Here is a 13,286-nt window from a genome sequence, read left to right as displayed (position 1 = left end):
CTAAGGCTTATTATACAGTAACTACAAGGACTTTAGTGCAAACTGGTTGAGCTGTTCGTAGGTTATAGAAGTGTGTGATGAAAACTTGGCCATTAGGGGTTAAGCGGGGGTTACACTGCACGACTTTTACCCCCATTTTAGCCCCAATTCTTAGTCTGAGCTAGTTGACTCTAGTTGACAGTTGGGAATTGAGAGAATAGAGTCGTGTGTGAGGGGCACAGACTCAGATTTTTAGCCTCCCAGTCGGAGTTTATCACACGTCTGATTTTTTATTTTTTTTTCGACCCGACTTTGAGTGTAATCTAATGTAAACTGGTCAGCGACTCAGTCTGATCTCACTCAATCTCCTGCAACAGCCAATGAAAACTGAGAGCACAAAAGAAGAAAATACAGCAAGTAAACAAAGAGAAATGGTGGAAAGTCTCTCACAGGTGGAGCGAAGCTTCTTAATGAGCTGAATTTAAGGCACAATCGAGTTTATGTCAATTTAAAACTCTAAAAATACCAAACTGATCACATTTTTAAATCCATGATCCCCATTTAAACATGTTTACCTGCTACTTCTTTACTGTTTCAGCACAAACGGCAGAGAAAACAGCAGCAGCAGCTCACGTTTGTTTATTTGCGTCTTCTAGTAACGGGAGAATGCTTGAGTTTGCGAGAGTTCAGTCAGCTCCGTTCTGTTCAGCAACAGCGTAAAAGTTGAGTAGTGTGTGACCCCTAATCGTTTAGTGTGGATCCCCAGTATTTCAGTCACCCAAAAATCTCCCAGTCTGAGATGCTCAGTCTTTTATAATCTGTTAACACTTAAAAAGTCGTGTACCCAAGGCTTTAAACTATTTCTCTCAAAGTTACATGCACTTCCACAAGACTTGAGTTTTATTGTACAGATACACCAAAGATGAAATTTGCGGGTGCTTATTTTACAATCAGATTTGACTGGACATAACTTTGATGAAAAATGGCCAATGAATCTCATTTTTTCATTTATTTTAGTAAACTAATTCAAGGATGAGTTCAGATATCCCTAAATTCAAATAACAGCCATGTCTTCTTACAACACTACTCTTGTCTTTCCATTTCAAGGTTTCAGAAATGCACTCCTCCCAGTCTGTTTCATACCATAAAAATAAACGGTATGAATGTTGTAATGTCTGTAGGTTCTGTTTAGAGTAGACTAGCAGACTGTATGTTTATATGTGTGTAATTTTGGCATAGTGTGTTTTTATAGCATACCTGAGAATGTGCAGCAGATTCCGGTGCGCGACCTGACGGCGTCACATCGTAATCGTTTGTATGCCTCATAACTTGCCTTTATGATGAGTCAGGCTATGCATATTAGCAAGCTGTGATTACGTAACACACTCACACACTCTAGTGCACATAGTCCGGATGGTAATAAGCGTGACCTACATCGCTTGGTCTGCCTGTTCTCTTGTGTAAGTCTCGTGCTTCTTTTTACCAGCTCGAGGCACAGGAATCATGGGTACAGTGCTGCTGTAATGGCCTAAAATGACCCTCTGCCTGTTTCTTTCTTCCATTCGCCTTCTGAGAGTTAAAACCCTCCACTTCGTTATGAACGCAGGAGCTGTCTAATTACAGCTGGAGTTCAGCGGCGGAGGAGCCGGGCGGAGGGTGTCGAGCTAAATGCTTATTTATATCATTGAAGTGAGGAAGCCGTGTATTACAGGGCCAGGCTGGTGTCTGCTGAGCCCCTCTGCCCTGTTAAAAGTGAATTTTCACCCACTAATTTGGTTCATTGGAAGCATTTTCCATGGATTCTAATGACGGCTAAATCGTTCCCAGACGTGCACATACACATTTACAGTGCTGAATAATCTATACCACCTGCGATCTCTGCTCTTTTTATCTCCCCCAGTTCTCCCAGTTTGACTCACGGCCAGTTTCACTTTGTTCTCAGCTCTCTCGAGTGCTGTTGTTGCTCATGCATGATAGCAGCGTCATCAGACGTCTTACAGCACCAACAACAACACGGGGCAGTGTAGAGCTCTGGAGTAGAGATGGCACGATTTCACTTTTTCTGTTCTGATACTGATACCAACCAATTTCTTTCCTTTAAAGTAAACATTAATTAGAATTTATTAATGCATTTCTTTCTATGAAGTGTGAAATTATTACTTTTTTATGTCAAAAAATGAATGTCCAAAATGGTCCCCTAATCAATATACACTTTTAAAAATTGGTTCTTTAGGGGTTATTTAGTGAAGAACACATGAACTCTACACTCTCGGAAATAAAGGTACTATTCTGTCTCTGGGGCAGTCCCCCTCTTGTCACTGGGGTGGGACCCTCAAGGGTCCATCTCAGTACCTTTAGTCAGGGAACATAACTGAACCATAATCCACTGAAATGATATGTTCTAAGCTGTACTGACTCCACACACCCCGTCTCGTCTCCAGGCTTTTATTTTACTGTTCTGTTTTAAAACATTCAGTTATGAAAAGGTACAAATACGAACTTTTCACCTGGAAAAACTTATTTAAGGTTCACAATCAGACCTTAAAACCACTGTTGGAGCTTTGAGGGAACATTTACACTGTTTGTACCTTGATGAATAAGATATGAACCCGTACAGAACCTTTATTTCTAACAGCGTATTTAGGACTTGGTGGATCTTTTCTGGATTCCTTTCTTTCTTACCCATCAGTAAGTTTGAGCTTGATATACCTGCTTAAATCCGAGCAGGTAACAGACTATTCATATTGGGTCAGGATTGGACATCATTTCTTAAATATTTTTAGGGCTCAGGCTGGCCTTCATGTTCAGGCTTCTCACCACCTCCCATCTCCCTCCTTGGCCTACATTCATTCCCTCCTTGGCCTACATTCATCCACTTCAGTTTTTTGTCCTCACTTCATTCTTTCTCTCTAATCTTATTACCTTAAACAGTTTTAAAATGACATACTACAGTCGCTTGTGTTGTTGGCAGGTCCGCAAAGCTAACAAATGTGTAAAAATGGATGCATGGGAAAGACTGAGACGGCCGTCACGGTTGCTGTAATGTAACCCAGGGTCGGCACCATGCGGCTCTTTTACTGTCCTGTTGTGGCTCTGCAGCAGAATTAGGTTTGTGGGTAAAAATAAAATAAATCTCCTTTACAGTAAAATAAAGCTCTGCTGATCGTTCAACACAGTTTAACTATAAATGGTTTTAAACTTTGGAGTTAATGTAGAACTGCTAATTCACCCTTTAACCCTGAAGATCAGCGCAGACTGCTGGTCACCATAGCAGCACAGACAACAATCTCGCCTAGCTAGTAGATAACGAAACGGCAAAGAGAGAGATTTAAGACGAACATCGATGATTTGGAGATTAATTAACTTATTTGCATTTATAATCACTCCAGCTGGTTTTCCGATATGTTTAATCTGCAACGAGAAACCGACAAACACTAAAAAGTCGCGAGGCTGAAGTCAGTTTCTTGTTCGAATTTTCTCGTTCCACCTTAAATGGTGCCACAGTTTACATTCTGCCGCCTCAGGAACCATTTAAGGTGGAACGAGGGAATTCAAACAAGAAGCTGGAGAATGAGAAGCGACTTCAGCCGCGTAAAAAGTCGAACTTTGAAAGATATTTATCAAAAAACTGTTCTAAAAAAAAAAGTTTCCTGCCGGAGATGAGAGAAAAGCGTCTATAGTCTCTGTTTTCATTTATATTATATTTTTTAGCTTATACTTGTACTATGTTGTGGCTCCCAAGGTGATTTTTGTTGAAAGGACAAAATGGCTCTTCTTAACATTTGGATTGCCGACCTCTGACGTAACCTAATGAACTGTCTCCATTTAGCAGCTTTGGATTGAGTTTCTTGGGCTCCAGTAAGATTTGGATTCAGAACTTGGTGCTTTGGTTTGGGCAGAATGATCTCAGACTGTATTTTTGTTTGGGTCAAAACTTCCGGTCCAGTTAAAGCTCTGCTTTAATTAGACCAGTTGCACTTTATAGAGCCGGTGCTTTGGCTGATTGAGCCCATACAGTGTTCTGTGATTTGCACTGTACTTGCCGTATCTTATGTAAGGTGTCGGAACAAATCTCTGAGCTGCTTGAGGTAGAAACTGAGAGGCACAGGGCAGAAGCAGGTGATATAATACCCCGACTATCAGTGTGGGAACATGCACAGGTTGTGAGTGTTTGGTCTCGTCATGTCTCTCTTTCTCTCTCTGATGCTATCTTCCTGTCTGCCAGGTGGAAGCTTATACACCAGTTGTGGTTTTTCCCCCGTCCCTCTCTCACCAACCTCATGTAGAAAAAGTCAATTTCTCAGTGATCCCCTGTCAGAGATAAAGTGTTAATGTGTGTGTGAACTTCCAGAGGTTTCTGCAAACCTGTTTTCTGCAACCCGCAAGTTTCACCAGCTACGATGGGACAGGGGAGCGTTTGGCCTGGGAAAGGTGCGCTCTCCCAGGTGCCCCTGCTTTCTAAGAATAAACTGACAAAGTCCTCCAAACCAGAGTCTCCACATTAGAGCTGTTGCCGAGGAATCTAGCTTGACTTAACTGAACAACAGACCCTGCATAGCCAAAACTACGAGTCATTCATTTTTCAGCGTCAAAAGCCTCAACGACTACATGTAGTGTGTCCACTCTTTACCATTATTCCAGCTTCTTTTCAGGAGCCTCACTTTCAGCTCCTCAAAGAATCTGCAGACACACCTCCAAAGTTCAGTCTTAGAAGCTGGTTGATCATTTTCTGAAGTAATCAAACACATTCAGTGGTGTTGAGGTCTGGACTCTGGGGTGGTCAGTCCATCGTTCAGCTTCTTTGTTTGATGTGTCCGTCTCCTTTTCTCAGTGAGGTTCTTCTTGACAGCTACACATCCTTTCAGACCCACAGCGCTGAGTCGTCTTCTCACAGTGGAAGGATGGACAGAAACACCTGTGGATGTTTTCAGATCTGAAGCAGCTTGATTTTCTCCTCTCTCTCAGAGATGAAAGCTTTAAGTGCTGTTTATCTGATGGGGTCAGTTTTGGTGTCTACCAGGCTTTCCCGGTGATTGTTAGGAGCCCCATTTTCTCTGGAGCTTTTAATCATGTTTTGGAAACTCTTGTTTTCCAGCAATTTTCCTTTAGCTTTCTCGTTCCTTATACAAGTGGATTATCTTACATGTAATCTCCTCAGAAATATCTCCTAAAAAATGAATAACTCGTACTTAGTGGGCATTTTGAGTGTAAAGTTAGGTGCAGAATGTGTATGTAAATGGGCACGTCAGTCTGTTTCTCACTCCAGGGATGTGCATTGTCACCAAATTGGCAACTAATCATGGTCAGTTCATTGAGAAAGTAAATTTACAGAGTGATTGGGTTCAAATGAGTGTTCATGACGGTCCCACTCTGTGCGAAATATGTGGCGAAGAACAGCCAAACGCTGCATTCTGATGTCTGAAAAAGGCCTTCCCATGTCAATACAGTTACTATAGATACTCATTTCATCTTGCTAAATTTGTGACTTTGAAACCACACTGGTTTTCACTGCTGGACACAGTGGCTTGAAGTGTGACTTGTGAATTAGTCTTCAGTAACAGTGCTTTTAAGCTGCCCTGGTTCACTCTCCCCAAGGGACCTCAGAAATGGGGCTATTTAGAGGACCGGTTTCTGTGAAGAGCGTACGATCTGTTTTTGTTTCTTAAATCTTGACAGTAAAGCCGGGGGGCCTCTCTACAGGGAACTGAGTTTAAGCTGTAAGCAGACACGCACGGTTGGCATGAGGCACTACAGCGCAAGGATTCCCGTAACTCACGTGCTGTGTGTATGTGTGTGTGGCCAGGGTTGTGGTTTGGGGTGGCAGTGTAATGACATCTGGTAGGGGAGCCTTGTGCAGGAAAACCGCAGAGCCTGTCTGGAGAGGGGGCAGAGAGGGGGGTTGGCTGGTTGGCACAGCTGGGCCCTGGCACCCCAGGGTGACCATGGAACATCAAGAGGCACCAAATTATGGCCAGGATGCTCGTCAGGGCGTTATACCTCGTCAAGACTACATACACTATATGGAAAAAAGTTATGGGGACCCCTACACGTTACACCTACAGGAGCTTTTATGAATCCCATTCTAAATCCATAGGCGTTAATATGGAGTTGGTCCCCCTTTGCAGCTCTAACAGCTTCCACTCTTCTGGGAAGCTTTCTACAGATTTTGGAGAGTCTGTGGGGAATTTTTGCCACTGATGTTGGACGAGAGGGTCTGGCTCACAATCTCCATTCTAGTTCATCCTAAAGGTGTGTGATGGGGTTGAGGTCAGGGCTCTGTGAGGGCCGGTCAGGTTCTTCCACACCAAACTCACCCAGTCAGGCCTTTATGGAGCTGCTTTGTGCACTGGGGCTCAGTCATGCTGGAACAGGAAAGGTTCTTCCCCAAACTGTTCCCACAAAGTTGGAAGCATAGAATTGTCCAGAATGTCTTGGTGCTGAAGCGTTAAGATTTCACTTCACTGGAACTAAGGGTTCTAGATCAACCCCTGAAAAACAGCCCCATATCATCATCCCTCCTCCACCAAACTTTGCAGCTGGCACAGTGCAGTCAGGCAGGTAACGTTCACCTGGCATTCACCTTGCATGCAGCTGTTCGGCCATGGAAGTCCATGCCATGAAGTTGTGTGCTTATGTAGAGGAGGTCTGGAACTCTGCAGTTATGGAGTCAGCAGAGTTGGAGACGTTATTAAGTTAAAATTGACCACTTATTACTAGTCCATGTAAAACAAACATAAATGCTGGGGCTAGCTTTGGCTCAGTGTGCCTCAGTAGTTCCTACACTTCTATAATTTTGCATCACGCTTCTCTCGGAGAACATGAACAAAACAGTCCTAAATCCTGTGGATTTTTATTTTCGATAAGGCACATCGTTGTGCTCTCATCCTCTTAAAGTGGTCCCAAAGACCACTATTTTTATCAGCGTGCTTCATTTTTTGCACCCTCATATGTACAATTCAAAAAAGGTTTCTCAACTTGAAAAACATATCCAATTGTTTGTATGATTTGTATGAATGAAAATTTTAAATGTAATAATAATTTAATAATTTAACCATTTTTCACAGCTAATATTCAGGCTAGCAGTTTTTGTTGTGTCCATGATCTGAATACTGTCATTGTTGCTGCAAAGAAACGTGAAGTGCTGTCTGTGTTTTATTCAGTCACTGGTTGGTGGTTAGGTTCGGGTCAGGTCGGGGCAGAATTTCTGGCCTCTAATCCAAAACTTGATGCTGTGGGTCGGGTTTAAGTCACATAGAGTTTTATCTCCAGCTTTAGTTGTGTTTGGATCATGAATTTCAGGCCCTGTTAAAGATACGTTGTCGAAGTATTTCAGTTCATTCAACTCAAATGCTCTCTCTGTCTCTCTTCAGGTATCTGGTCATGGGGAACCTCCTGAAAGTGTTGACGTGTACAGACCTGGAACAGGAGCCCAATTTCTTCCTTGATTTTGAAAGTAAGATTTCGCACTCATTCAAACATGTTTATCCACAGTACTTTAACTCCCCAACCTTATCGCAAATTCCACATCACATACTTGCACTTTTTAAAGACTTATCGCTTCTGTCCAGTTAGTAGACAGATTTTCTTAATGTTAGAGTCTAAATGGTTTGGCTTGGCTTAAAAATGTTGATGCCCTGTGGGCAGGGGTGGAAAAAGCACAGAGAAAATAAACTTAAGTGAAATTATGGGTATAGTGTCCAAATCTTACTCAATTAAAAGTGGTGGAATGGAGGCAAAATATACTTAAGTTGAAGTAAAGTTAAAAGCATCGACGTTGAAACACAAGTATATAGAAGAAAAAAGTAAACCTCAGTTTTTTAACTTCCAAAACGCACCTCATCATATTCTTTACTGCATAACTTTCATATTTCATAAGCTACATTCTAAAGGTGGGGGTCGTATAAGGGCTGTAACTGTCTTCTTTCCAGTCAAATAGATGGGTGATGTAATTTTAAACCCTTATAATAAAAGAAGCTGAACTCACATTTTTGTTTCTACTGAAAGTCGACCCATTTTTCCACAAATCTGGGCTGTAAACTATAAACAGATGGCGTCTCTTCAGTGATCTGCTCTGTAAAACGTTATTTTTATAAAATAATACAAAGAGCATCTAAGATTTTTGGCTGTCAGCAGTAAATTGTAAGCATATAGCAATATGTATGATCATAAAACACGTTCTGTTAATTTGAGGGGAGCTTTTACAAAAAAAAAATTAAATTTGCATTTATCTCATGCAGTTGTTGAATAATTTGTCTTATGATTTGGGCATCTAAATTCAGATGGAAAAAAAACGAAATATACCCATGAGCATAAGAGGTTAACTACACTATGAAGGCTATCTAATGTTACCTAGCCTGACTTGCTGACCAGTTGACATGGAATTAGTTCCTTTTAGCTAAGATTTCCAAAACATCACAGTTGAACACAGGAAGAAGTTGATCAGAGTTACTTTATTGGCACTTCATTAAAACATGTACTAAAATCAACATGTGCACCAATAAAAATAATAAAATGTTCACCAGTGGCACTACAGTGAGACAAATGACCGCTGTAATGAACTGAATGTATATGCACTTTAAATGGGATGTGGGATCTGTTTAGTAGCTTCTGGTGTGCTGTATTAAAGGGGGATTTCACTGATTTTTCAAAATTTCTGCATGTCAGTTATTGAGATGCAAACAAAGTAATTCAGAGTGGTTTGATGTGAAATAGGTCATTGTAGAGAAGCTGACTGGCTCAGATTTCTTTACAGTGGTGGTGATGGGAACCAGGGGTCGCCATGACTACAACACAAATCTAGACATTTTATTTACTATCCAGAACCACCAGTTAACCTACACTCAACAAGTCATAATTAAAAAAGCTTTCTTTGTTTGTGCAGTTCTGCAACAAATCACCATTACTAGTCTCACATCATCAAAACTGACATTTTATAATGATATGAATTTAGTTGATGTTTCCATAAAAAACAATATATTAAAATACATGTGAAAAGAAAAATCTCTTTACCTTTGAAATTTGTAAATAAGTATTTTGAAAGTCTAAATGAGTAAAAAGTATTTTTTTAATCTTGGAAACTGGAGTAATTGACTAAAAGTACAAGTATTCAATTTCAGTAGTACTTGAGTAACGTACAAATCGCCCAATATAAAACTTGTGTTTATGAACAAAGTACAATTATTCAATTATTGCATGATGTTGCCTCAGGGCAACAAAATCATTTTCCTGACTTTACAATAACATTATTTATATTTAAAGACAATAATGGAGCTAACAATAAAGGAAAGAGTTTGAGTAAGTCAATAAAAAGCGTGTACTTGGCTATACTATCTCTAAGTGGGCACATTTAACCCTCTTTTTTAACATTCATTATACACTTTTTTTGTTATGAGAATTTGCAGAAATATGTTTGTTGCCTATAGGCAACACTGTGTGACCGTGTAATGGATTTAGCCAGTCACAAAACAGGTCTCACCACTTCAGGGAACACAGCTATATATCATTTCTTCCCATTGTCTCACAATGTTGCCTCAAGGCAACACACTCCCAAAATGACCCCTGCACACATTTTTTTTAATCCATCCATCCATCATCTAAACCGCTTATCCTTCTGGGTCACCGGTGGCGCAGTGGGTAGCGCCTCCGGGTACTCCGGTTTCCTCCCACAGTCCAAAAACATGCAGTCAGGCTGATTGGACACACTAAATTGCCCCTAGGTGTGAGTGAGTGTGAGTGTGTGTGTGTGTGTGTGTGTGTGTGTGTGTGTGTGTGTGAATGTGTATGTCTGTCTGTCTGTCTGTCTGCCCTGCGATGGACTGGCAACCTGTCCAGGGTGTATCCTGCCTTCCGCCCAATGACAGCTGGGATAGGCTCCAGCACCCCACCGCGACCCAGAAGGATAAGCGGTTTAGATGATGTGTGTGTGTGTGTGTGTGTGTGTGTGTGTGTGTTTAGATGATGGACATTTTTTTAATGTTTTTTTAATTTAATGATCAGGACAGTTTATTAATAATCATTATGTATAATTTTATAATGAATATAATTTAATAATCAAGGACCATTTTATGCAAGACAGTGAAGTTTTAAATTGCTATCATAATGAATGCAGCAGTAGAGGGATAACCATTTAATTGTGCAAAAATGTTTGAAATATTGGTGGAATAATTTTGAATATTTCATACATTCGAGTATTTTTCACCCTTGCTTATGAATTTGAACGTTCATCACAGACATGAGATGAGCCTTGAGTCTACATAAGGTTCAGGGAGTAAAGGATAGAAGAAGGTAAAGGAGACCCAGAGAGAGAGATGTCCACTGTGGGCGTTTTCCAGCTCTCCGCCCACACGCTTGTCTGTATGGCTTCCTGCTAGACCAGGCTTGCTCTCCAGCGAGCACAGAAGGGGGGCGGTATGGAGTCACTCCTGAACCTCATATAATTCTCATAGCTGCTTATAATAACAGTTCCTATAAATAAGTGAGTGACAGCAGGACAGAGATAGTGGACAGTAAAAAAAATAACACGGTGCTGGACTTTTAGAGGTGGACGTCTGGTTCCTATCACCATCATTGTGAACAGTTCTGACTCAGTAAGTTTCTCTAGAACAGAGCGTTTCACACCGAACCACTCTGAACCACTCTGTTTACATCTTAACCCTTTACTGCACGATGTTGCCTCAGGGCAACAAAATCAATTTCCTCACTTTACAATAACATTATACATATTTAAAGCGGGCAGAGAAAGGGGGGCAGTACGGAGTCACTCCTGAATCTTATATAATTCTTAAAGCTGCTTTTAATAACAGCTCCAGTGAGTGAGTGAGTGAGTGAGTGAGTGACAGCAGGAGAAACTGGACAGTAAACAATAACACAGTGCTGGACCCTCATCACGAGCATGTAAACAGTGACATTCTCAACTTTGACCCAGTTTGTTGCTGCTGAAGCTAAGCTTAGATACACAAGCCACACTTACATAAAGCCAGCGTCTGATGCTGAGTGAATGGGAGGTGCCCCACTCTATTTAAAGCCTGCTGAAGTTCAAAGTTATGGTTACTCTTTAGAAGAGTTTCAGAAGTTTCCAGTGTTTTAAATTCCAGACTTTGCTTTGCAGCTCCACAAATGAGAGCAGTCTTATCTGTGGCAGGCTGACTAGAGCACATATGTCCAACTGCACTCTTGGAGGTCCACAGCACCGCAGAGTTCAGTACACGCCCTGCTTTAATACGTCTGATTCAGCTCAGCAGCTGTTTATCAAGCCTTTCATCAGCTGAAACAGGTGTTAAAGTTAGGGCACCATCGATAAATTGGTTGACCAATAAAATCTGCTAGTTAAGGTTTCATGTATTTAATGATATCTGCGAAAGTCCCACCTCACTTCTGATGGTTTCAGTGGTTTTATGTTGGGATGTGAACGGGTTCTCGAGTTCGCCGCTGATACTGGAAATAAACAGACCAACAGTTCGGTGAAGCAGTGAGTTTGCTTGTAGTTGTGAGTGTGTTGGTTGTGTTAGCTCTGTTGGCTCAGTAGCTCATCTGAAGAGGCAGCCTCTGCTACTCATCCAACACAGAAACCTACCAGTGTCGCTTGGCTGTTTTCGAATAATGTTTTTATATATATATAATTTTTTTTTTCTCTTTTCTTTCCTGCAATTAACTGAATATTCATTCATGAGCTCTTACAGATACTCCAGTGTCAAAATTAGTCGGAATGCGCATCCCTAGGTTTTATGTTGTAAAAGGCTGCTAAATTGACAGTGACCAGCTACTCTAATTTATTATGGCAATACTGGCTTAAATACAAAACATCGTCATGGTTACAAAAAACGACACGTCCAAACTAATTAATTAATAGACCTACGTGTTCTTAACGGAGGTCCAGTGAGGCCATGAAGGAGTTATAATTTCCTGGATTGTTATTATTTTGAGATAACGAGTTGATTATTTGGTTATCTCAAAATAACAAAATTGTTATCTTTAAATAACGAGTTACTTATCTTTTTATCTCAAGATAACGAAAGTTGTTATCTTGAGATCGCAAGTTAATTATTTTGTGATCTCGATAACAAAATTATCTTGAGATAACAAGTTACTTATCTTGTTATCTTGAGATAACAAAAGTTGTTATGATTGTGATCTCAAGATAAGAAAGTTGTTATTTTGAGATGCGATAATTGTATTGTGATCTCAAGTGAAAGTTACCTCGAGTTAACGAATTATCTTGTTATCTGAAGATAACAAAATTGTTATCCTGAAATAACGAGTTATTCATCTTATCCCAAAATAGCAAAAGTTGATTATCTTGTGATCTCGATAACAAAATTATTTTGAGATAACAAGTTACTTATCATGTTATCTTGAGATCAAAAGTTAGTTATCTTGTGATTTCAAAGTTATTTTGAGATATGCGATAACTTTATTGTGATCTCAAGATAAAGTTACCTTGCGATAACGAATTATCTTATCTTTCTTATCTTGAAATAACGAGTTACTTATCTCGAGATAGCAGAAGTTGGTATCTAGAGATCACAAGTTAATTATTTTATGATCTCCATTACAAAATTATCTTGAGATAACGAGTTAATTGTCTTGTGATGTCAAGATAACAAACTTGTTATTTTTAAAATAACGAGTTACTTATCTTGTTTTTTTTCAAGATAACAATCCAGAAAATTATAGTAACAGCTCAGGGCCTCTCCAGACTTCTGTAGTTTTCGGTGTTTTTTTAAGTTTATGAAATTTGACATTTGACAGCTAATAAAAATATTCAAATATTCACAGTTGATAAGCACATCTGTCAATAAAGCGCTGTTTTACTATCATAGACACTTTATATTTAATATTACTGCTATTAGTGCCTGTCTGAATTTTGTGTTTGTGCTGGTGACCCAATGTCCATACTGGTGGGTCCAGTAGTTAGGGTGAAAATGCCACTGCAGTGGTCTTCTAGGAATGTGGTCTGGACTCAGCAGCCTGTACCTTACATTTTACCACTGAGTTGAGTTGACCTCTATGATGTCCATCTCAAAAAAGATTGAAGTCAGTGATAGCCATCAAACCAAGAAATCTTGTGGCTTTAAAATTAAGAATTTGTTGCTGCAGTAATAGAAACATGTTTATCAAATATAAGCAAGTTTTGCTTTGAAGCAAATAGTATATATTAATTAATTAATTTAATAACTAAATTTAATTTATTTCATTCGACACTGTTTACCTACTGCAGTGAAAGCCTTTTTTGTAACAGCCGCTTATTAAACACCTTATTTTATATATGAGACCTTGTTTATTTATTTTTATTTGATATTAACAAAAAA

The 13,286-nt window shown here is 39.9% G+C and overlaps 1 protein-coding gene across 1 annotated transcript in view; it reads left to right on the top strand.

Annotated features, from left to right (window-relative positions):
* fam49bb (family with sequence similarity 49 member Bb) overlaps positions 1 to 13,286 on the top strand; it is a 90,535-nt gene that overhangs the window by 56,488 nt on the left and 20,761 nt on the right. The window contains exon 3 of the mRNA XM_036558553.1: positions 7,350 to 7,432. Coding sequence (XP_036414446.1) covers positions 7,360 to 7,432 — 73 coding nt within the window. The 5' untranslated portion in view covers positions 7,350 to 7,359. The remainder of the gene's footprint in view (positions 1 to 7,349; positions 7,433 to 13,286) is intronic.

This window comes from Colossoma macropomum, unplaced genomic scaffold, assembly GCF_904425465.1.
Source record: "Colossoma macropomum unplaced genomic scaffold, Colossoma_macropomum, whole genome shotgun sequence".
Lineage (NCBI taxonomy): Eukaryota > Metazoa > Chordata > Actinopteri > Characiformes > Serrasalmidae > Colossoma > Colossoma macropomum.
Note: the sequence above shows the minus strand (reverse complement) of the source record. Positions and strands in the feature narration are given on the sequence as shown.